Raw genomic sequence first — 25,249 nt, 5'->3', positions numbered from 1 at the left:
GTAGGGAGCAATCCAATATTTGCAGGGGAATGGATTGGATGATCTAATACAACTTTTCCACTTCTGACTTCTTAGAACAGCTTAGACTCATCCAAGTTCTCAAAGAGACTTCTGTCCAACAATACTGAATGAAGAGAACTCCAAGACAAGGTCTGGGGCTTTTTTTTTCTTCTTTTTTTCTTCTCAATATTTAGAGAGCCAGAATAGCAAACCATACGCTATAGTACACAACCATGAAGAAAAAGCTATAGTAATTAAATACCCATGAAACTTAGAATATCTGTAGAAAAAGCAGAAAAATCATTTTATACTTAAATCTTCCAATAATTTTGGAGCATATTATCCATTTCATAACTTAGGAAAAAAGGTCTTTTATAATATCTGAAATTATTAAGCAGTAAGGTAAGAAGATTAGTGTAGAAATTTGTATTAAGCAACATATTAAAAATAGAGAAATATCAGTGCTAACTGGTAATATACCTATGCTCATTTTCTTCCTACACTGCCACATACCAGGATCACAACATCCTTGGCCCAAAACAAGTGCACATTTTTTCCTGTATTTTTCTTTTTTTATTACAAAATATGTGTCATCATTCTCTGACTGCAGAATTAAAAACATTTGTCTTTGCAAGTACAGTTGACTTTAAGAAGTTACTGCTAAGAAAAACAGTCTTTCAAATAAGACACCAGAACTTAGACAAAGATTTTGCACTCCTAAAGCCTTGTAACAGGGAAAAACTATGACAGATGGGGCTCATTCTTCTGCTCTTACAGCTCTCTTCCAAAAATGCTAGGGACTGTCTTCTCTGAAACTTGAGAGGATACTGAACAATCCTTCTAAAAATGCATTAAAGGTCAAACCAATACCATGAGTTTCACATACAGTTAAGCCCATCTTGAGGCAAGTATACGAACTAGATAACATTTAGAAAGCTTTTCATACCCTACTTTATATAGCAGACCTTCACAGAAATCAAATGTGAGGTTTGATAGCCTGTGACATGCACTGTGTCAGACCAAATGCTCTTAATAGTCTTAATTCCCGCAATTAAAAAACTTTGTGTCTCAAATGAAGTTAATATACTGTCTTAAAGAAGAGCAACTAGTGAACACTAAAGATGTAGTTTCAAGATTTCAAGAATTATATCTACTTTAAGATAGTGCGAGGCATAAAAGGACATTAAAAAAAGCATCAACAGGGTCAAAGTTACATGTGTGTCTAGTATTTGGACCTAGAGAGCACAAGATAAATAATGAAGATGGTTGGAATATTTCAGTGCTTCTTGTAATTGCAATATAATGACCATTCACTGATCCCCTCTCTCATCTTTCTTTTCTGTTACAGTCAGAAAGTCCAATCCACCCTGCAATAACAAACAACATGGTAACCAGGGCATGCAACCAGGAGAGCTGCTAGGAAAGCCAACTGCTCCAAAATGAGAGCATACTCCAAGTGAGTAAATAAGTGAACTGCTGTCTTCTTTTGGAATGAGGGACAAAAGGAGTAAGGGAAAGGAGTTTGAAAACATTTAGGTTTTGCCTCGATAAAAAATTAGAGCAAATGTTGAAGTGTCAATGTTTCACAGATCCACACTCATTTTCTAGCCAGCCTTCTTTAATTCCCAAACCAGAAAGAAAACTAATTTAGCAGCTGACATAACATTTTGCTTAGATGCACACCACTGTCAGCCTACATCAGAAAGATGACTGGTATTCCTCTTACAGTGATCTTCTGAGCCACCTGCACAGACAGCTGCAGCAAAGCCACAAGGAGTCTGGGAGTCATGGCACTTCAGAAATGTTGATGAAATTCTTCAGGCAAGCAAATATTGCCAAGCACTGTTCCACTGTTTGTTGCTTTTGTGTATCAAATGCCAGAGAGCATTTAGTTTTACTTTTACACGTAAATTCTCAGATATTTTGAAGAGTATCACCGAGCACTTGACGAAATATCAACATTACTACATCTTTTTCCAGAATAAAATAACTGAAAAAAATGGGAAAATATGATTCTTTCATACCTACTTAGAAATAATCCCAGTTTTAAGCTTCCTCTAGAACAGTAATTGACACGGGCAACAAATTCTGCACAAGTCTGGATATATTCATGGCATGGGTTACTACCATCTACTGACTCATTTCAGACCTCAGAATTTCCTTCCAGCTTGAATTAGCTCTGTACTGGGGACTGAAGACATACTTACCATTTTTTAGGAGTGGAATATTTTTAACCAGCTGATTGGTCCCATTTTTCAGCTCCACACAATTTTAAGATTATTGGGATAGCTCTGTGTACTCCCACGGCATGCTTTGATTTCTTGGTGCTGATCATTTTTGTAGCATAATATTTTACTCAAGTATTCATCCAACTTATTTTAGGCTGTACTTTAATCCAGCATATTTATGAGCAAAACACAATATTAAATGGAGACAAGCCAATAAAAGAAACAGCTTACTAGAATTTCAGTTGACTTTGTTAAAGGAAATTATTTTAAATTAATGTGGCTACTGAACTCTTGCCATACTTGACCTCAGAAAATATATTCCTTCTAATTTTTGCTGTGAACGTTTATTTATTTAAGCTAAACTCCAGGCCTTGAATGTTGACCATAAAGAAGTGTCAGATTTCCTGCTACTATTTCGTACTTCTTTTTTCTAAACAAGGGCAAACAACACATGTTTGTTGCATTAGCATTACACTGCCAAAACATCACTCTTAAATGAAATCATCTATGTATTTTTGGTAAAATCTTATTTAACAACTTCCACCCCGCCAGAAACAGAGTTAAAACAAGGCTGTTTTGTTTTCACTGAGCAACAGCTTGGTCACTGGTTTACTAGATGGCGCTCAAAACATTTTTCCATATGCTCTTCTCAAAGAGAATCTGACTTAAATGTGATTTACCTTCACCAGTGAATGAAGGCTTTTTTCACCAAACATATCCCAGAGGAAGGTCAGGTCTTCCTGGCTGTCCACATGTGGCTGCAGCTGGGCTGGCAATGCAGCCAGCAGCTCGTACAGACCTATAAAATGAAAATAAAACACAAAGTGTGATCTAGGGTGATCTCATTAATTTCACTTAACAGTTCTGTGTAATTGGCTGCCTGGAGCATGTCATTTTAACTAAAGAGGGAGTCTGGGGTATCCAGCACAACATGTAGAATCAAAAGGAACATTTAGAAAAAATTACTAAGAAACAAGTATTAGCAGGGTACATTTTACCTTGTCACAGTTGTCAAGCTTCTACATCCATATATATTTACACAGGGTTATGCAGAAAATTCATAAAGGTTTTGAGAAAAGGACAAACCCAGAAAAAAGCATACATTCCTTTGCTTAATCGTTATTCCATTTCCCTTGATGTTAGCCAAAGAGTGAAATGAGTCATGCATAGGAAAAACTTCCTTAAAAGAACAGAAACTGGATAGGGTGGTCCATTAAAAAAAGGTTCGTGGTTTTTCTAAATATTTCTTGCTAATATATTGCTTAATATTTTTTTCAATCCTGTGTTCAGCAAGGATCCACAGCAATACAAAAGCACCTTCTCTGTTTTGCAGGATTAAATTTCCAAAAACAAAACCAACACAGTTTTCCCAGACACACATGAACACAGAAATATTTCAGTAACATTTTTAATTTGCAGGTATTTGAGATTCTCTCTAGGGCTGAAGCAATTGCTGCTCTCAGTTATTTGTGGCACACCTCAGCAGCGCTCTCGGAGGGGCAGACAGTAGCACACTGTTCCACAGCAGCGTACAGCATAAAATATCCATCGTGCACACAGACCATCAGAGTGCTGTCCAAGAAATGCAGCAACAGTGTTTGCAGCAGTCCTCTGTAGGGAGGTAACCTGGCATGAGTTGATATCAATTCATAGCACATGTTTAATTTTCCAGTGGGATTACTTGGGGTAAAAAGGACAAAATGCCTTTTTCTCCTGTCTGCTGTCTACAAAAACACCAACAGTCTCCTGGGATCCAAGATACACGGTCCTGTTATTATTTTTAGTCTGAGTAAGTGCTGCTGTTCATCACAAGAACACATTTACAACATATTCTACTGGTAAAAGAACATTGTTGTAAATTACAGGTTACCTATTGTTATTATGTTTATTATCTCCTTGAAAGTTATGATTTAGAATATTTAAAACATTTATTAGTAAACATAATTTCACAACCTTTTCAGGCAGTACATATTCCTTTCAACATTGCATACAGCACTTTTGGGTTCTGATTATTTATATTTTCATCTTTTTACTGCCCCTTGATAAAATATTTTGGGAAAAAATCTTCTTTCCAGATACATTATTTTTGTGCTCCAAGCATTTTTCAGTGGTTGACATTAATTTCTCTTACAATCCTGCTTTTATTTAAATCTGTTCTTGTTTCTGCTTCAGAAATACTGCAAAAACAAGATACAACTAAAACCACTACAATTTTGCAGGCAGAAAAAAAGACCATCAATCTTTGCCTAGCAAGATACAATCACAGATTGAGGTGACAGCCAGAGAAAAGAGGTCTCAGTGGGACTTGTGACTCCAACTTCCCAGATTATCAGAACTCCAGAACTTAGCAAAAATGGCTTTATCACACAATTTATGAAAACAGTTTCATTTAAAAAATGAAAACATTCCTTTTTTTTTAGAATATTTTAAAAATTCTTTGCACTTGGCCACTTTGTTACTGTAAATATATTTACCTCAAAATAACCTGAAGGCTGTCAGAAAATGGAATAGAAATTTTCAGTGTAAGCTTGCACTGTGACATAACTGCTTGGGGACAATTCCTGTGTGTCATTCAGAAGAAAGAAAACAGAAACTTCAGACACTTCCCTCAAATAAAGGCATGTAACAGAGTAAGCTTTCTTTGCCTTGATCCATCAGATCTGCTTAAATTCCACATGTAATCAACTACAAAAACTATTCTCTCCTTGTAACTTGCTCCTCAACACTTTGATAATCAAATCCCTAGTGAAAAATAAAATGAAAGTTTGTATTTCCTGATGGATTAACTATTAGTGACACAGGGGAAGACTGAATCAGCCCATAATGAGACTTTGGTTTTACACACAAAACTCCCAGAGAAGAACCCCACCTGCCAGCACTCCGGGAGTGGCAAACCTGCAGGTCCTTACACACATGAAGGTTTCACATCCAGCTCAAAAGTTTCTGTGAGCTTTACTTATTTGTACAGCCCTGAATTGCCTCTTCCAGGGAAATGGGTGTCCATGTTCCCAGTGCACCACTCCAGCTTCAACAGCAATGCACCCCTCGGTGCAACTCCCCTGGGGAAGTGGAGACAATTAGACAGGTGCTGACTGACTTTATCCAATATCATGGCCATGCTTCTAGTTCTTCCCTGCTTTGGCTCTAGAGTCCAGTGTTTAAAGCTTTCAGCCAGAAGGAAATGAGAACCCATCCCTTCTCCATCGCAGTGGAAACTGAGGCTGTGCCATGCAGCATGCTGGAGAACACCACGCTCTTGCTCTAAACACTCCTCCCCAAACTGTATAAAAAACAACTCCATTAAGGAGCCAAGTAAAAATCAGGCAGAAGGAGGACTTAGTGTATTAACCTGGGGAGAAGACAAAGATCTAGAACATATCTAAAGTTAAATTATTGTGATTACAGATCACCTGACAGCTCCAGAAGGCAATGGCAGAAGAAGGTGGTGGCACCTCTAAAGGCTTACCTTTCCTCTTGTTTCTTCTTGTTCTGTCTGTGATGAACAGTACCACAGAATCAAAAATTTTCAGATGGGCATTCTGATTTTTATCTATTAAGAAATCAAGTATGTGGATCTTCTACACACATCTCCAAGTAAAACATGATTTTTACTTGTGTCTAAATTATGTGAAATGTATTGATGTTAATCATTCCACTGTGAAGAAACGGTGAAAATTGTGGCTGGCATGTGACTTTACCAGCACATGGCACATTAAAGAAAGTGTGTTTGTGATATGGACAGGGACACAATAATTTGTCACGTTAGTGTAAACTGGTAATGAATTGACACCACTTTATTGGCCTAATTTTACTTACCAAATCTGAACAACTGCATTTTTCCTACACATGAAGGGCAGTAGCTCAAACTCCTGCAGCCCTCTAAGATCCCACTCTACAGAGATGCTGCCATAGAGCAGTAGAAGTAATCTGAATTTCATAGTAGAGTGCTTCAGATCAACTTTAAACCTCCTGCAAAATTTCTAAGTAGTATCTCAGGTGGTTCTAGAAGTCAGAGCCAAAGGCCAGGGGAAAAAAGTGCAAGTTTAACAATGGTTTAAGTAATGCCAGGCTGTTAAAACCAGATTTTTTTAAAATTGTTCCAGTAGCAATTATCAAGTGTGAAGGGATGCCACACTGAACACTTCTGAATACTTTTAAAACCAAAAATTAACTTCCCAAAAGGTCATAGTGATACTCCCTAAAATACAGGTTGTTTGGCAAATTAAAAATGCATATTCATTGTATCAGACCAGAGTGAGGTGTATCAGCACCTCCAAGGTACCACTGCCTGCCAGGCCTTGATTGTGCTTTGGTCTCAATTGTGATGTTTCCCAATTCTTGAGTCATGTGGCATGCTTGGACCTCACTTTTTTTTTGAAAAGTCCCACAATGTAAATGAACACAGCCAAGAGCTTTTAAAAAAAAGTATCTAGAAGTTGTTTAAAAAGAAAAATAAAAGCAAATTAAAAAAATCCTGTTGTTTTTAAAGCCGGATATGGGCACCACTGTGTGGAGTGTCTTGCAGAAAAAAAATTTTTTTTGCTTTTATTATACACTGTTGCTAATCTACTTAGGTTCTTGATTTTTTTTAGTCTGGTTTACCTAAGTTTAACCAGCATTTATATTCAAAAGGAATCCTGCACCCATTGGAAATTACTAGTATCAAAACACTTCAGGTGTCAAAACTCAGTAAACATGACTTACACAAGAAAAACTGATTTATTTTGATTTTTAAAAGTAGATAATTTATTCCCAGAAGACCTGAGCATACACTAAAAAAACTAACAATGTGATTAAACATAGAGATGTAAGACAATTATGCAATTTTAAGAAGGCAAGTAAGTCTGGTGATTCCTACAGCTCAGGGAGAAGAAACCCCAAGAACAATCACAATGTAATCCCACCTAAAAGGATAAAAGATAAATTTCAACTGTGTTCTTTCAACACACTTAAGCAGTTACTGTCTTCAGAGCATCTTCACCTTTTTCTAAACTTAATTAATACAATTTAGTTTTATTTGATCTGAAGACCAAAATGTAGAATAACGCTAATTCCAATTTAAAAACGCGTACAGTAGATTTGCACCTGCAATCGGATTTAAGACTAAGAATCAATGGAAACCTTTTAAATCAGAAACAACAGGACATAAAAGATTTTTCCAGTTTTAGAAAATTGCTTCCTTTGTAGCGTTATATTCTACAGAAGACTGCTTGTTCCTAGGAGGAGAATAAATGGCTAAGCAATTGATTAAACTGTTCCCGTACTGAACCACTCACATTGCAGATTCCAGATGCTCAACATTCTTGACATCAGAATGGAAAAATTTACTGTTAGTCTAGAGAAATTTAATATCACCATTCTTGTCATATCCTTCATAGCTTCATTATTAGGACAAGTCTGTGGAAGCTATAAACTAGTGCTAAATGATAAAAAATATGGTCTCTGCGTTCCATCACTTTCTTACAAGAAAACACCAGCTTTGTTTTGGTAAGCGTAAGGAAAGAAATGGAAACATGGATCTGCCTTTGCTCTCATATGCTAATTGATTTCCTGAATTAGCATTCTGAACAATGATGCCAGGCTTCAAATCTAGAATTTTTACAGCAACTGAGGGATAATAAACACTAAAGAACATATATCTAAAGGCCCAGAACAACACTGTAAAAATTTATTGTATTAATAAAATAGGACAAACCAACCTTTAAATTTTCCACTTTGTCAAAGGTAAAATAATCAGCACCATTTGCTGCCATTTATAACAAGCTAACATTTTTTCACATTTGAACTGTACTTTACAGTTCTACGAAGGCTCAGACATTTGCCTTACACACAACCAAGCATCATTGCAGTAGAAGCACTTATTCTGACATCCTTGCTGCTGAATAACAAAATCAGTCACTAACACCACATACTGAAAATTATTTCATTCTGAAATCTGAGATTAGTATTTACGTACAGGTTCAAATAAAAACATATGCACTGTGTCTGCATATTAGGATGGACATACTGCACTGTCCTATCAGACTCCAGCTGTAAAAAGACTACTATGTGCTCAAATTTATGTGCTACAAATAATTCCTTTTTTATGTTCTCTTAAGTAATTCCACTGAATATATGGGCTTGCTGACACTACAAAAAGTTAAAGAGTAACAATTTTTCTCTGCAGAGCCAGATGGATTAACTCATTCCAGTAAGCACCTTTTTTAAATTTTGCGGTTTAGTGTTTCTACCAAAAAAAAAAAAAAAATTTTCAAAGTACAGAACACCAAGTAACTACATCATGCACTTGCATAACTACAACATGCAAGTGATCGGCATCTTGGGAAAAATATCTGTTTTGATTTATTTGCTAATTCACAAAAAAAAGTAAAATGCTGAAATCCTTACAGATGGCAGAGCAATAGAAATACCAATGTTGTATATTTTTTTCTAATGAAAAAAAGAATTTTGCTGTAAGTGTCCTCAAAGAACAAGACTGCATATTCATAAGGGCAATAGTATTTTAACTCAAAAGTTGTACCTAATTTTTATTCCTCAAAGCTACAGTAAACTTGTTCATGCACCTTAAAACAATGTTATGACAGAAAATGTTGAATGAGTAATTATTTAAACCCATCACTTTAAAAAATATTATTTCCTTCAAAATGGAAAAGTCTTTAGTTTTGGAACTTGGCTCCCAGAGCTACAGAATACGCAGTTGTTTGAAACAGTTATTGGTCTTTTAGGATTTGTCTCAACATGTGTATTTCAGATTTAACATACCACATACTGTTAACGTTCTGATGTGAGTTAAAGAGCTGATCTCTATCTGCATCCATACAGGGTAAGACTTGCTGCAAAGTTCCTGCTTGCATGGCTCATCAAAGCTGTTTCAAAATCAAACCCCCTCAAAAACGTAGTTACTAGACACTGTGTCAACATGGATATTTTCAATGTTCATAAAATGTACTTTTATGAGTATTCAAAAGCCCACCTTTTATCTGCAAGAATAACATATCCATAAAACTGATTTAAAGTCACCCATCAAGGACAAATTAACAAGCAGCTTGTGGAAAACTCATACAATTTTATTTTTTTTTTAACTCCTGTCTCCTCCAATGAAGCCTGCTATGGCACCTCGAATAACCTTGACTAATTGACTGGTCCTTTCCATAGACATCAGCTTGGCAACTCTTTGGTATTTCTATCTTGATCTTCATCAGCCCTAGAGGAGGCAATAGCAAGCACCTGGCAGGCAGTCAGGAAAGAACTCATTCCAGCACTAGGAAGGCACTGGGCACACTGGCCACGTTTTAACCCCTTAGTCACAGTTTACAAGCTTGTAAGATACTTAGCACTGGGGAGGGGCAGCAAGTACTACTAAACATAGCATTTTACATCTGCAAAAGGAAAACAGAATATCTCATTAAGAGCTTGAATAAAGGTTTCTAGCAATAGAAATCAACATTATTTTCAAATCAGCTGGGTCTAAGAATTGTTGGATTACCACTGGAATCAGTGTTGGATTACCACGTATCTCAACCTCTCATGGTCAAGACCCATGCTAATCATGTATCTCATACAGGAGATATCTGTCATGAGAGTAGAAGAAAAAGTCCTGCAATCCTAGGCAATACTGATGCCTGAAATCAAGTCAGTACATTATTTCAGTGTTATGATTCACTGTAGGACCTAGTTTAAGAATTAACACTCAAAACAAGTTATGCCATTACACAATCAGTCACATATATGCAGCCACATACACTTGATTTAAAAGTTTATAGAAGAATATAGGACTATGCACAAATTTAAAGAGTCAAGTATATTGACAGATTGAGAAAGTTGGGGCTGTTGAGTGAGGAAGAGTGTGCATTATGACCCACAACAAACTTTCAATATCTGAGGGGGGCCTACAAGGAAGGCTGGAGAGGAACTCTTTGTCAGGAGCTGTACTGACAGGACAAGCAGTAACGGTTCAAACTGAAAAGAGGAGAAAATTAGGTTAGTATGGAAGCCATTCTTTGTGGTGAGATTGGGGAGGCACTGGAACAGGCTGTTTCCAGAAGCTGGGGCTGTCCCGTCCCTGGCAGCGTTCAAGGTGATGTTGGATGGGGCTCTCAGCAACCTGGCCTAGTAAAAGATGTCCCTGCTCGCAACAAAGGGTTTGAAGGTAGATGAACTTTAAGGTCCCTTTTAGTCCAAACCATTCCACAATCCTACATCACCACTTCCTTTTGAAAATAAGTTTAGGAAAGTAAACTATTTGAAATAATTAAATTATTTCATTGTTTATCTGTAAAACTAATATATTGCTTTCAGGTGTTCTTTGCATGTGTTGGGTTTTTTCCTAAACCAATGTGTTATTAAGGAAAAAAAAAAATCAATTTTGAACCCCTGTATTTTTCAACAGGCAACTAACAGCTAGCAGGGAAGCTTCTCATTACCTCTTAGAAGTAATAAACTGTCTTCTGATTAAGAGGTTTAATTCTTCTAAATCAGGCAGGATTTGATGTGATATTGGGCTGAGAAGCCATGCAATGCACACAGTGTGCAGGCTCTGCTGGCTAACCTGGATGCTGGCACAGCTGCACCTGAGGGGGACAGCGTGGCACTGTGCTCTCAGCAAAGGACACCTGGCCTCAGCAGAACTGACAACCGCGTGTGTGCCACAGCTTTCAGTCACAAACAGAGCCACACAGAACAGGGCCCCTGCTTAGAAACAGTATTGTACCTTCAAATTTATTACAAAACTACACGCTGCTCACCAAACAAAAAAAGGAGTAACATTGTTTTTCAACTGCCAGAGCATTTGAATTTAAATATGTCCAAAAACTCTAGCAGTTTTAAAGAGTTTACCATCAGTAAATGTATACTTACACACATTTTCTGATTCCACACTACTGAATCAGTCTAGCAATATTAACACAAAACAGAACAGTTTAGAGAAATTTCATTTCACTTTAAACGAATTTTCCAAGTCATCATAAATATGTTGATACCAAAACAAATACCCTTTCTGACACCAGCAAGTTGTATTTTTAAAAATTAAATCAGATTGCAATTAAAGCTAGCCATACATCTCATACTTTCCCAAATCTTCCAAATTAATATTACCCTAAAAGCCATTTAATGCCTCTGGCAGATGGAGATGGGGAGAAATCAAGCATGCAAGGATAAAATATTGGCTCTGTTTATTAATTCAGTATAAATTTTGCCTCGGCTGTCATATCCATTTTCACGAATATCTGACCATACCTATGCACCTCAACATGCTGAGGAATTAAAGCAGCTTTGAAATTGTGATGTAGCCAAAGCATTTACACACCACACCTGCTGCAGCACACCTGTACCTGAAGTTACAACCAAAGGTGTAAAGCAGGGGAGTGAAGGCTTTCCCTCTGCTCTGCTTCCACCACAGGACGCCAGTGGGAAGTTACGGCAGTCTGGAGCAGGAACCGATGGCCCTGCAAGCCTTTGCCCTGGCAGCCTCCAACAGAACAACTCCCAGAAAACTTCCCTTCAAGCCTCTCCTAAATTCCCTTTCTCTCCATGTCATAACAATGAGATGGACAGATCTTTGGCCACCATTTTATGTTGCTGCATTATTTAAATAGGCTGTAAAAATAGAACTCGCTGATTTCTATCTACCTCCAAATCCTGAAAACTGGGTTAAAAGGCTAAAATTGAAATTTTAGCACTTCAAATTAATTTGTCCTTCTTCCACTACTGATGTTTCTGGTGCCCCCCTTTCAGCTTAGCCAACTACTCAGCTTTTTCTTAATATTATAACTTTTTTTCTCCACCTTTTTATTTTTATCCTTTTTATTATCAAATCCTCTTAGAAAACATCATGTTGAAACTGTCAAGCTGATCAAAATGCATTAATATAATAGTAAATAAAGAGAAGACATCTATATGAAAACAATAAAAGCAAGACAGCTTCTTGTACAGGTGCCTAAAAAATCATCTTTGAACTTCACATTGCTTGCAGTGGTCTCTGACCACTGGGAAGTCAATCCATATGAGCCATCCTAGGAAAATATTTCTACCAGCATTCAGCATATCCACATCAACAGCAAGCAGCTTCAGAGGTCGACATTAATTTGAAAGAATCACAGAATACACTACTATAAATGCATTTTGGAAAAATACCTAACATTTAGAACAGATTTCACGTATTTATTTAATATTATTACAAAAAAAGAGATGAAAACATGAAAACCAAGAATATTTAAAGCCCGTATGAACTTAAAATTTGGTTAGTAACAAATGTGGAGGTTTTTTAAATTAAAAACCTAATACGTATTTGCTTTTGCAGCCCTGTAATACTTAGAAAACTTTGCTATCTGGCACAGTGCTCACTCCTTTATGTGCTCAAGGAGAAACTAACATAAGCCCTTGCACATTTTCTTTCTATAATTTACACTATTCAAATCCAAGAACTGCTTCTGACTTGTATTTTTCATTGCATATAAACAATCTCACACAGAGTCTCTTGGTGCCTAAGCTTGGCCCATAAATGTGATTTTCCTGCTGACAACACATGAAACAAAAACATGAAGTCTGCTTTGCACATTCATGCACTGCATTTTGAGAACAAACAGAAAAGCATTTTTAAGCTTGTCAGTTAAGCAAGCTTGATACAGCGCTGGGAGGAAAGAAATCTGCAAGCAGTTTACGATGTTTTTCACATTAGAACAACAGTTAAAGCATAATGATGTCATCTTGGCTCCACCAAAGTCAGCAACAAAGCTGCCATCTACTACTGTGAAGCCAGAATTGCAATTTTACACCTTCCTAAATATAGCAGATAAGTGAATGCTACATCTCACAGACTTGCTTTACCTGCAAAAACACAAGTCTTCTTGCTCAGTCTTCAAAAATTCTGTTTGGTGGGCTTGAACACAGAGGGCAAGCAGACTTTTGCACCACAGAATCTGCTGCCAGCTCCTGAGCCAGCCCGAGACACGAGCTCAGCCTTCCATTCAGGCTGGCTGCTTTAAGATAACTTTGACGTGACACTGACAGGACCATAAACCTTAAGGGTCACACAGATGTTATTCACAATGAGCACCTTTTCAATTATTACTATTATCATTATTATATAAAAATAGGTTTTCTATACGGCTAATGGAGAGTGGAAGAGAAAAAAGCATCTGCATTAAACCTCTGTCCTCTGCATGTAAGCCTTTGTCCTCTGTCTTTAGGTTAGTGAAGCCAGATCAATCTGGTAAGGTATAAGATTAAATTAAAAGTCACGATATCAATCTGAGTAATTTTTTTTTTTTTTTAAAGATTGAAAATAGCATAGCCATTATTTTGATTTAATATAGCTTAAAGCCTGGTAGATGCCTCTCAAAACAGATTTAAAAGGTATGGCTTGTGTTCAGAAGAAGATACAGATTAAAACACGGTAGGAGAAAAGCAAACATATGAAGAATGTATATGAAGAAAGCAGCTGCAAGTACATGGTGCCACTTCTAATAAAAGCTGTTGACAAAGCAAAAGCAAGGTAAAATGGACACAGTCAGATACACATTTAGTCTCATCAGATACAGCCCAGCATGAAGACAATCCTATTTTTGACAGTGAACTGATACTTAAGACCATATAAAAAAAATTTAAATCATTAATGTTCCCATACTGGTGACTGAATATGCAGTGGTCCATGACATGACAACTTTCAATATTCACAGATGATGCATTTCTATTTACAAACCCTCACGGAATGCTTTCATTTGTTTTTAAATCCAGGTTTACTTCTATTTCACCCAGCATCTAACAGGCACAAAAAGAGGTTAGGCTGCACTTTGTCTGATTGTATTTACAAAAGACAGCCTCAGCAAACAGACTGAGCAGGGTTATGTCCCTATCCTAAAGTCCCACTAAGTGACTTGCCAAGCCCTCAGTGTCCCAGACAGGGCAGTCTCAACTCGTCACATGTCACAGTACAGTCTGTGCAGGCAAGGTGAGAGGAAGACTGCTCATCCACACAGGAAGAACAGAGGCAGGAAAAATTTTATGCACATCACTACTTTTTAATCTAAGAGTGAAAGTAACAACAGAAAAAGAGGACTTCAGAAAATCACCTGTATCACAGCCAGGGTAGGAAGCACAGTTTAATGTAACCATTCCAAAAATACTTAAGTGCATATCAGCCCAAAACTTCAGGAAGTATTGTAAAGAAAGTGGAAGAAAAAAAAAATTCTCTTTTCATTCCGAATGCCAATTTTTATTTAGAGAAACAACTTATAACTTGAAGCAGAAAAAAAAAAGAACAAGCACTATTATTTAAGAGCAAGAGATTAGCAGCATGTAAAGTGTTTTACTATGAATTTCATAAGACAATGGAGACACTTGAATTTTAACACAGATCTTAATTATTAAAGGTATGTTTGCATCATCATATGGATTACATAGCACAGTAGAACATGCTTAGAGGCATTTTAACATAGAATATTTCAAAATTAGGACTATCTTCTACTTTTTCAAGCACTTCTCTTTCTTTATTCAGAAACTCTGTGACTATTACGTTTGGACATATTACAATCTTTAAAAATAAACAAGTAATAGTTAAAAAAATTAAGGAAGGCTTTGAAAGAACACAAAAGGTGCATGATAAAGAAAGTAAAGGTCCAGAGTGGAAAATTAGCCCAGAGTAGACCCTGACACATCTTCCATAACTCAGCTTTAGCATACTGAACAGCTTCAACTCACTCATTTCCACGAGGAGAGGGAGAGAAAAAGGTATGCAGAGATAGGGTTTGGCAAAGTCATAGTCAAATCCCTTAAACACAGGAATAGGGAGACAAAAAAGCATATAAAACCAAACAACTCTCCTTCCCCATGGCAACAAAGAAACAGACCCACACCCTAATTGTAAAGATTAATATTGTCATCTAGGATAAATTTTATGTGTGGGGAAAACAAAATCACTGCCCTGTACAGTCTACTAAAAATAAGAATCAAATGCAGTTCCTCCTATACATACTTATACACATATTTTTGGATTCCTGACTTGAAATCTCCCTCTTAATTTTCCAAATCCTGCTGTTACTTTTTATGCATAAAACTATGTGTCACAGGGTTGGAAAGCAGAGATCTTGTACTGTATTGCAATCTCAGCTGGATCACCCTTTTTTAACAAACACTCTTAAGCAAAAATACTAACTTCAGTTATCCCAAACGGAGGGGCAAAAATACTTTTAGAGAGGGAGAATTCAGGATAACAAGAAGATGAAATTTAACCTTTGAATATAACCTCCTACTGCCACAAAGAAGGTGAAAACTATGGAACGCTATGTATCTGCAATCCCACTGCCAGCAGCCAGTGTCAGGAACTGGGCTCTGACGTGGAAGGCAAGCGAAGGAACTGAACTGAGACAGTATTTTTCTTCTCCTAATTTGTTACAGAATTGTCAAAACTGAATAGTCTGTGTTCAGAAATAACTCCACTGATAACTGTAACTCACAGAGGGGATAGTCTAGACTGCTGCAAATATTAAGGCATGCATGATATCATCATCTTTTTTTTTCCTTCCTCCTCCTTTTTCAAGTTAACATTGTAGGAACCGTGCTCAGAGGTGAATCCAAATTCTTCAGATCCATCTATAATATATGTTTGGATCTGTTCTTTTTAGGAGGTTGGGGACAGACGGGAAGAAGGTGATGGTGGTGGAACATTTCAAAATGAATATATTTTATCTGTGGTGCTTCATGTATCTAAATTAACTTCAGGGAGAAAAGGTTATGTTTTAAGTCTTAAATTAAAAATCTGGTGAGACCATAATTAATTATCGTACTTGAAATACAGACTTAACAAGTGAGATGTGGAGGAAGCACGGCCCCTCCGTGGCGCGCGTACCTGTGTCACTTCCAGATCCAGCTGATAACGCCGGCATGGTTTAGTCTGCAGAGCGTCACACGCAAACCCCAAACCAGCGCTGCAGCCAAAGGCACAAGTTTATTTCAGTTTAACTGCTCGCAGCCAAGTTGTCTATAAAGATTTATGTTATCTCCCAGCTTCCCCTAGAAAGAACAGAAATAGAATTTTACAATTAAGAACATTGTTAAACTGTGTATTACTGCAGCTAATCAAATCCAATGATTATCATGAAGTAAGCTTTTATTTAAGATTCTCAAAACCAAGCACTAGACATTTATTCATGACTGTTAAGATCGTTGTTTCCTCCAGGTGAAACAAGTTTTGTTTTCTTCAATCTAGCCTACAATCCCATTCTGCAATAACAATAATTTAACACATTTCTCTTGTGTAAATTATGCTCTTTAACTCCAGGCATTTTGGAAATAAAGTCTAGGGGTATTTTATTAAAACTGTGAATAATTGAGGTAATTCAAATTTTTCTACTGCTTATCTCAGGGAAATAAAATTGCTTACAAGCACAGTAATTTATTCAGTGTTTCTGTTTAACCTCCTTTCAATTGTTTTCAGGTCATTTAAGATTTTTGCTTGAAATCTGGAAATATAATCTAAATTTTAACTGAAGCTGTAAAAAGTAGGACTGAAGCAAATACTTTTCTAAGGTAAATAGCAGCTTGATTTGTGGAGTTGATGGAGCCATTACCATGTAAGGAATTTTTCTGTGATGCATTATGACAAAGGCAGTGTTTGTTTAACACATATTTTGTAATAATTGTACAGGTCTATTGATAGTAAATTTTGGGTCTTTCCTTCAACCATTTTTTGAGAAAAATTCAGAGTACATGTAACAAAAATTAAAATTAATTTCAAATGGAAGTAAATGCATTTTTATTCAAGTATGTTAAAATGTGAAACTGGAACGCAAACATACGAAAAGAAATTCCAAGTCAAGACAGCAAATGTCTCCTTAGAGCAGGGCAGGGACTGATGTGTTTGCAGGGAGAGGGGGAAGTAGAAGCTACCAGAAAATAAGGATTTTTTTCCCCAGATTTCAGTAAACAAAAAAGGATCCTTCAAGAAAGAAAGCAGCATAGTTCTGCTTTAGCAAAAGAAAATAAACAAATAGAAGAGCATTTTGCTGCTGCTATTGGTGGTTTGAGTTTTGTTGGTTTTTTTAAAACACATTCATATTAATCAGAATGACTTTTGAAGTCATGTTGGCTCTTAAAGTGCATATTTTGGACCCATTTTAACTTGGCAACAGTCTTGTGGAAGAGTGATATACAGGTGCTGTAAACACTGTATGCTGTTCAAAATTTTGTTTTTCACTGAAAGAAATCTCCACACGGCTAAAAATATTGCAGCATACTAAAGGCCATCCACAAGATTTTGTTTAATAAGTTTTAAAGCAATTATTAGATATAAGTTAGCCGTTCACTTGTCCCCAGGCATAAACCTACAGTTTAAATAGTCTGGCAGGTTTTTTTAAGTATGGGGGTTTTTTACATCCCCTAGGCATTTACCCAGTGAATCTGGGTGGTTTGGTTAAGAAGGCAAAATAGAGCAGAAGTTACCTCGCTGGACAACTTCTTCTGTGATTAAAAGAACCAAATAAAAAGATAAAAGTTTATCTAGTAAGATTGCTTAGGTTTTTAGAATTTTTTTAAATTATAGAAGTTTATGAAGAAAAGAAGTTTCCAGTTAAAAAAAAAATCAGCTTAAAAAAATATTTTGACATTCATCAAATCAGCACAAAAGTCCATTAACTTAAAATTTAAAGCACGGATAAGGAAATTAAGTATTCCAGAGTGAAAGCTCATCTTATGATGACAAGAGCTGTAAAACATCTATATGTAAAGCTAGCCAGGGCGCAGTTTAAAGGAGGAAAAAAAGAAGACATCATAGCCAAGGACACATTGTACCAATTAAGATGGAACATATTCACTTTACATTAATTCTGCTTGTTTTCTGTTTAACACATAAAGAAGGAGTCGGGTCCCAAGCTCTGTGACATTGCCCAGCGCGAGCTCTCCCGAGCAGCCGTACGAAGGAGAGAGGCATTTTTACTTTAACACGTGTAAGAAACTGGTTAAACAAAATCATTGATTACTAATGAAACATCTTGGATTTATATTCATCTTAAAGTACTTTCATCTGTTAAAAAGAAAAAAAACAAAACAGGAAAAAAACCAAAACCAACCAAACAAGGTGTTCTCATTATGAGTACATTATTATTAACCAAAACTTCAGGTTCTTTAAAAAGAGTTCACTGCAAAATGCAGAAAATCTTGTTGATCTACATATATGCAATGTATTTCAACTCCATCAGTTTCTTTATTTTTCTTTATTTCACAGTAAATCATTCAGTACAAAAAAATCAAGCTCATTATTTAAGAAACCTATATACAGCATAAAGTTATTGCCCCCTGATCCTAAATATATATTAATGAAAAATAAATGACCTGATGAAATCCTTACCAGTAAAATGCTTAATATTTTGCTGGACTGGGATGGGGATTTTTTTTTCTAACGTGCAAATTAAGCTACATTTTTGCAGTGATGATGCTATTTTCTTTGGCTCACTTCATTTAGAATGCTTTGGAAGTTTTTGCCGGAGCCCAGCCATAGGCATTGCTGACTGCTGTATGGAATCGATTTGCTGCAACACAGAAATACCAGCTGTTACAGTATGTCCTGAGAGGGATTACCGAATATTCCTAAATTGAAGTTCAATCCATCTTTCCATAAAAATTAGGAGCCAGGGCCAGGAACGTAACAGCAGTATCAAGTGCACCTGAGGCATTTACAATACCCAGCAGAACTGTTACAACCAGCCTTTAAAAAGGGCTTATTTTTGAAATTTCATTATTCCAGTTGTACCTTGCTTCTATAGATCGCACCGTATCGGGTTCTGCTGGCACCCGCCGCGTGGAAACAGCGGCGCCCGCCCGGCCCCTCGCGGCCCCTCACGGCTCCCGCCTGACCCCTGGCGGCCGCGGGAGGCGCCGCGCCCGCCCCGCTCCCCACACGCGGCGGGCAGGAGTCCCTCGTGAGGCAACAACAGTGCCTTCCTTGCTTCTGCTTTTAATTGCTTTAATAAAAATGGATTTAGATGAAATAACAAAACGCATAACTTTAATTGTTTCTGCCTGTGTTTATCTGCATAATGAAAGACATCTCTATTTTAAGGCGTTCTGGTTGAATGGCAGGTGTTGGGGGGAAAATATAAGTCTCGGCTGTAAAAAGCACAGAAATGCTCCCGTCTTCCAACAGCTCCCACACAGCGCAGGGTCATCAGGCCAGACACAGCTCTGGTCACCGTCACCACCAAGGTCATCACAGTGACATTACTCACCAGGGTGACGTGCCCCGGTTACACAAGGCCAGGAGTGGGGCAGAAGCCTCCCAGAAGCACTGTCCAAACTCACAAAATTCTAGAATTACAGCTCTCCAAGGGAACCATTTTTCTGTATATCCCACATGTAAGAGAGGCCCCTTAGCAAAGCATGAGGGATAAATCTTGTTTGTGATCACTCACATTGTGAATACAGGACTGTAAGAACAGGCAGAGGTCGGGCAGATGCAGCAAGCAGGTGGGAGGCAGCTGCAGAGTGCCAAGATGAATGGCCTTCCACGTAATTTCAGCTTTAGTATCTTCTTTCTAGCATCCTCTATTGTTTTTGAATTGAAGTGACTCCATCAGTCATGCATACACTTTATTTCAGTCAAGTTCATTTTTCAAGAAAAGATAGGTAGAAAAGCTAATTCAAATTTGTACTTATGGCAAGCACCATGCAGTTGGAGACGGAACACATGAAGTCTTGCTTTTACCTCAGACTTCCCACACAAACCTCAATAAACTCCATAATACTTATTTCTGAAAGGGTATTTTACAAGTTACTCAATATTTTGGCACTTTAATGAATATAAATTGATTTTCTTCACATTTAAAAAGCACACTGAAGACTTTTGATTATTTTACGACAGATAAAAAGAAGAAGTATGAACATAGCAATGCTACAAATCAGGAGGCAGGCAGTCTGGGCATGGGACACATGAACCCAGGTTATTTGGTTGTTTGATACTGGAAACATTCAACCTGTTTTTCTAAAGGATGCCACAATTATGATGACTATAACCTTGATTTGCAGGACTAAACCAGAATGTCTGCAAATGGTATTCAAAGTACCAGATAGAGATTTCATGCAGAGACAGGAAATTTGACAGCCAGTCAGTCTTGTATTCATTATGGGGCCTCAAGTAAATTGAGTGAGTACAGACAAGTATACAAGACTCCAAAACCCAGTGAGCACAGGAAATTGCCAAGGGAGGTTTTCTAGACTGGGAGAAGTAAATTTGTTTCAGTAGACAAAATCTGAATTGAAAATGGTGGTCGACTCTTTTGGAAGCTGTAATGTAAGGGGATCTAGTGAATTCTTAAACTCTTCTGAAGAAGGTTTCACCTCCTCAATCACGCAGTCTCCGACAGGCTACTGGAACCCGCCTGTGGCTCCTGACAGGCTTCCAAAGCTGCTCAGCCACCCCTACAGGCAGTACATACTTGCTGGCAACAGCAACCTTCAAAAAATCTTCAACTTGAATTACAGCATAGAGGACATGTGCATAAACATGATGGGTCTTCAAAGATGGTGCAAAAGCGAGAAGCTACCCCTGACTCACTCAGCTGTGTGTGTAATGAAAATTAAAACTATTGCAAGAACCTCTCTGTATGAAGTTGACTTAAAAACCTCAGAAATGGCAACTATGGCAACTACCAAATGTAACTAACTAACCAAATGTAATTAAGCAATACACAAACACAGAAAACATGGACTGCCCCAAATTGCAATGGCCAACAGCTACCTTCATTAACTTTCTCAGGGACTTGTTATCATATCAGTCTTCAGCCATAAGGAAATTTAAAGGCTTCTGCATATTTTTCTATCAGTGTTCTCCATTTTATTTAGGTTACACCATAGATATCTTAGAAAGAGCCTCACTTTGTGAAAAGACTTTAGGAACAGTAGATTATTTAGGCACTCTTAAGCATCCACTGAAAATGTGTAAGTGCTTGGCATTAAATTATATATTTGTGGTTGCATCTTTAACAAACAGCAGTTTGGAAAAAATACTTCTAAAATCATTTTATTTTGTAGTGTGACTTCTACTTCCATGGCTCAAATCTGACTGTGCATCAGGAGAGAGATGTCTCTTGCCTCTACTTATGGGAAAATGTTTACATATGGAAAAAAAAGGGATACACTAACTGATAAAATCCTTGAGTACATGGAATAAAAATAGAGAGTATTTAAGAATTCATGTACTGAAAAAGACTAAGACAGTAGAAATTACTACCCCAGCAGTTTGTGGTGGCTATTTTCAGCAGTTTGATCAACACCAGAACGAAGTCAGGCTTTGTTTGATCAACACCAGAACAAAGTTTAAGCTTATTTCCTGTGAGTGGCCCTCCTGACTGGTCTCTAGGCTACATGTTTGGACCTTTATAATTTTATCCTCTTTCTCTTCAAGAATGAGCTTCCACTTCACACTTCTCTTGCTGGATTATTAACAGAAAACACACAACTTCAATCACTACCTGACCACACATTTCCAAAAACATGCCAGAAGCTCATATATGGGGGAGATCCTCTCTCATGTTTGACTGAGTTTGTTCAAAGGGCTCAGAAGAAAGGCAGAAGGAAAAGAGCACAGTGTACAATTTTATTCCTTCACAACTTCAGCAAAAGACAGGTTTCTCCTCTTGATGAGAGTAATCCCGTGTCAATGGAAAACTCTCACTTACCTTAACAACTCCAACAGCAACACTGAAACTGGTATCACAATTTTCCTTTTTCAGACTGTTTTCCCCCATAATATTCCTTCATGGTCTGGAGCAAGACCATTTATCTAGATACCACTGTTATCTAAACCCTCTCTAAATACAAGTGTGAAATAATTCTTTCAATGAGTCAATACAACATAGAAAAACTAGAAATAAAATACAGAATATATGAAGATATTTAAAAGTTGGTAATATTGTTATTAACTTATATATTATGACGTATTATAGTTTAAGTTTTAGAAAGTTTCCTTGCAGCCTTAGTGCCATGCTGAATGTGAAATATGTTCAATGAGTATCAATATTAAAACAGAGGCAAGGCTTTTTGCAACCTGCACCTTCTCTGCCTTTAACACAAAAACCCCTACATGAGCTCTGTCCAGACTTAGATTTTTAATGTCAGTTTTTGAATTGAACACATTCCTTTAAATGCACGAAAACGTTCCTTTAAATAAACACACTAAAGCTACCAGTTTAATTTTAACCAGCATCAGTGTTGTAGATGTCCAATACCCTTAGACAGATCCAATTTTCTGCAAATAAAATGTACCAACTGACAGAATAATATTAGTTTAATATACTAGTTTAATAAAGCTATTCATTAAAATGTGACCTAAACTATGTCTCAGATCAAAGGTTGCTCTTTCAGTTTGAGTTACTGGTTTGGGCACACTTTTAACACTTTTCCCCTAGCTGCAAACCATTCCTTTCCTTGGAAAATAGCTGTCAGCAGGTACCACAGCCTCTCCATTAATTACCTGCACAAATAGTTTTGTTCTGGCAGTGTTTCCTGACAGTCTGCTTGAAAAATGTAACTACCTACAGTAAATTACAAACCTTACTAACCCCCAAAATACTGAAAAAAATTGGCAATTTTTCTATAAATGAGAGTTCAGCAAAACCTACTGCAATGAATCATCCAGTAACCTCAATACTCCCTAAAAACAATTTAAAATGTTTTGCACCAAGGGGCTCTGCAACTCCAATTTTAGAAATATACTTCAGATTTTAATAGTATTATAATGCAGTTTGAGCCCACATTTACTGAAGTGGATGGGAAATCTGTGATAGAAGTAAAAACAGGATTAGGACATCCTAAAGAAAGTAGTAAATATCTAATTGACGTAAACAGTTTAGCCACATATTAGCATCACCAACAAAACATGTATACATCAATTCTCAGGTCTATTAGCCAGCCGTATCCAAAAGTCATCCCCACAATTACATAAATATTCAAATTATTACTTCCAACTCAGAAATACTTCCTCCAATGTCAGAATACTATTTTTCAAACTCAAAATTTTGAACACTTCTAGAGCTAAATAAGGTACAGATATTTTACAGTGCTTCCAAATTTTATTACAGAACTTTAGATCACTCCTCCTCTTTCAGATTAACTAATCTTCTGAACACTTCTCCTTTATTCAACATAATTTTCCATAATCCTCCTCCATCAAAATGCGATGATTTTTTTAGAGGCTGGGTAAAGTAAAGAGATGAATTAGTAATTAAGCACGGGGTTTAATTTCGGAGAGCAAAATCAGAATAAGCCCCACTTTCTTAGTATGTGTTTTTATCCAAGAAAAAAACTCCACTACAATAATTTTCATTTTAATCAGTTTCAGATTGTTTTTTCATTGCAAAGTTTTAAAATTCAATGAGCAATCTGGACAGTACACCTTTAGCTCAATTTTGAAACATTTTGGTTTATTAAATGGTAATTTATTAGTGACATCTTGAGCATAAGTGAGAAAAAATATTCCTCAAGTGTACATGTGCATTGTAAAAACAGTATTGCACACTGACAGACAGCTAATCAGAGGAAGTCTGTGTTTGACTTTCATCAGTTTACAAGCTTCTTCTCAATCACTTTTCTGTGATTTAAATTTGTAGAAGAAAAGAAATGTGAAGTCAATAGCCAATCAATGACACATTCCAGTGCCTTTGCACTGCTGGCACATCAAGCGTACCGGACACTTTGTGCAGTCTTCTCTGAAAGTTCCTTGTGACCATCCTTCATTCTTGAATTCTCCAATTCCTTCTAACTTCCAGATGCCACTGAAAAGCTCTCTTCTGACTGCATACCCTCCCCTCTTCCTTCTTGGCAAACTCTGGCAGCACCATTGCATCAAAGCCACTGTATGACTTGTCACCTAGCATATACTTCCTCCCATTTTCATTTTCATTCTCTTCCTTTTCTCCATTTCCCTCTTTCCAGGAGAGAAGCTTCCCCCTCTCAGGCCCTGCTGTCCAAATTCTACATTGCAGTTTCTTGCTTCACATCTATGTCCATTTTACCTTTTCCTTTATGACACTGCCATGTACTCACTATTCTTGCCATGAATCCAAGAACCTCCAGCAATGAACTTGGCCTTTACCCTCTTTATTTATAAATATTCCCATCTCCTGATATTTTACTTTTACTTCCCTTACAGTTTTCACTTTCTCCTGTCTCCACTTCCACTCCCACCCCATTATCTTTTACACCACTGTTCACATGGGAAATGTGAATGACTGTCACACCACTGCTTCCTAAACCTAGAGTCAGTTTCCAAATCTATTTCTAACCAGCAAATCCTTGCTCTAATACTCTCCAAATACCTCCTTTAAGGCTCTTCCCTTTCTTCTAGAACATGGATTAGTCGAGTTCAAACAGGCAAGAAGCCCAAAGTGTGTGGCACGTGTCAGCAGCTGCAGACAGCAACATCCATATGGGAAGGAAGGTGTGTCTGCCTGCAGCTCTGTAACATCTCCAGGATGGAACCACCCTCAGTCTCTCCTGTGTCTTAAGGCACTTACAGGCAACTGCAATACTCTAAACATTTTGGAACCAATCGCGTATATAGCTTACAAAATTATACATTGGAATTCAAATGAGATATAGTTAAGAGTCCATCTTGACGTTTGATTTACTCTGTGACTCAAGTCACTCTGCAGACTTAAGTTATGTGGAGATTTAATTAGCAAAAAAGATATCACCTAGAATTAATTCTAATTCTATCTTGCCAACCTGTATAGCCCAAGTAATAGTCCCACAGTAATCAGAGGGTCAAGTCATATTTCCAAGATTTAAAATTGCTTAATGCAAATCTGAGATACTGCTGGATGAAGAGTCAGGTTTAAGGCAAGGGGTAAACTGTGTGTCAAGTTCACACTGCAGTGAAAACAAGCTCTCAGATTTCACTTCATTTGGCCAAAAAAACCATATTCAATCTTTATGAAGAAAATAATTTAAAATTATAAAAGGTCAATAAACACAAATGCTAACAGAACTAAACTTGGCAGCACTACCTACATGAAGACTTTTTTTCCTGTTTTTCT

General features: G+C 37.1%; 1 protein-coding gene across 6 annotated transcripts in view; it reads right to left on the bottom strand.

Annotated features, from left to right (window-relative positions):
* MPP7 (MAGUK p55 scaffold protein 7) overlaps nt 1-25,249 on the bottom strand; it is a 147,415-nt gene that overhangs the window by 89,424 nt on the left and 32,742 nt on the right. For 5 of the 6 annotated variants that reach the window (XM_026796029.2, XM_014270280.3, XM_014270284.3 and 2 more), the window contains 2 exons: nt 16,072-16,235; nt 2,909-3,027 (listed from right to left, as the gene is read on the bottom strand). In XM_026796029.2, coding sequence (XP_026651830.2) covers nt 2,909-3,027; nt 16,072-16,108 — 156 coding nt within the window. In that variant the 5' untranslated portion in view covers nt 16,109-16,235. Of the gene's footprint in view, nt 1-2,908; nt 3,028-16,071; nt 16,236-18,567; nt 18,749-25,249 lie in introns of all 6 variants that reach the window. The other variant, XM_026796033.2, reaches the window with a different exon arrangement.

The sequence above is a fragment of the Zonotrichia albicollis genome, chromosome 1, assembly GCF_047830755.1.
Source record: "Zonotrichia albicollis isolate bZonAlb1 chromosome 1, bZonAlb1.hap1, whole genome shotgun sequence".
NCBI lineage: Eukaryota > Metazoa > Chordata > Aves > Passeriformes > Passerellidae > Zonotrichia > Zonotrichia albicollis.
This window is presented reverse-complemented; position numbering and strand designations above follow the sequence as displayed.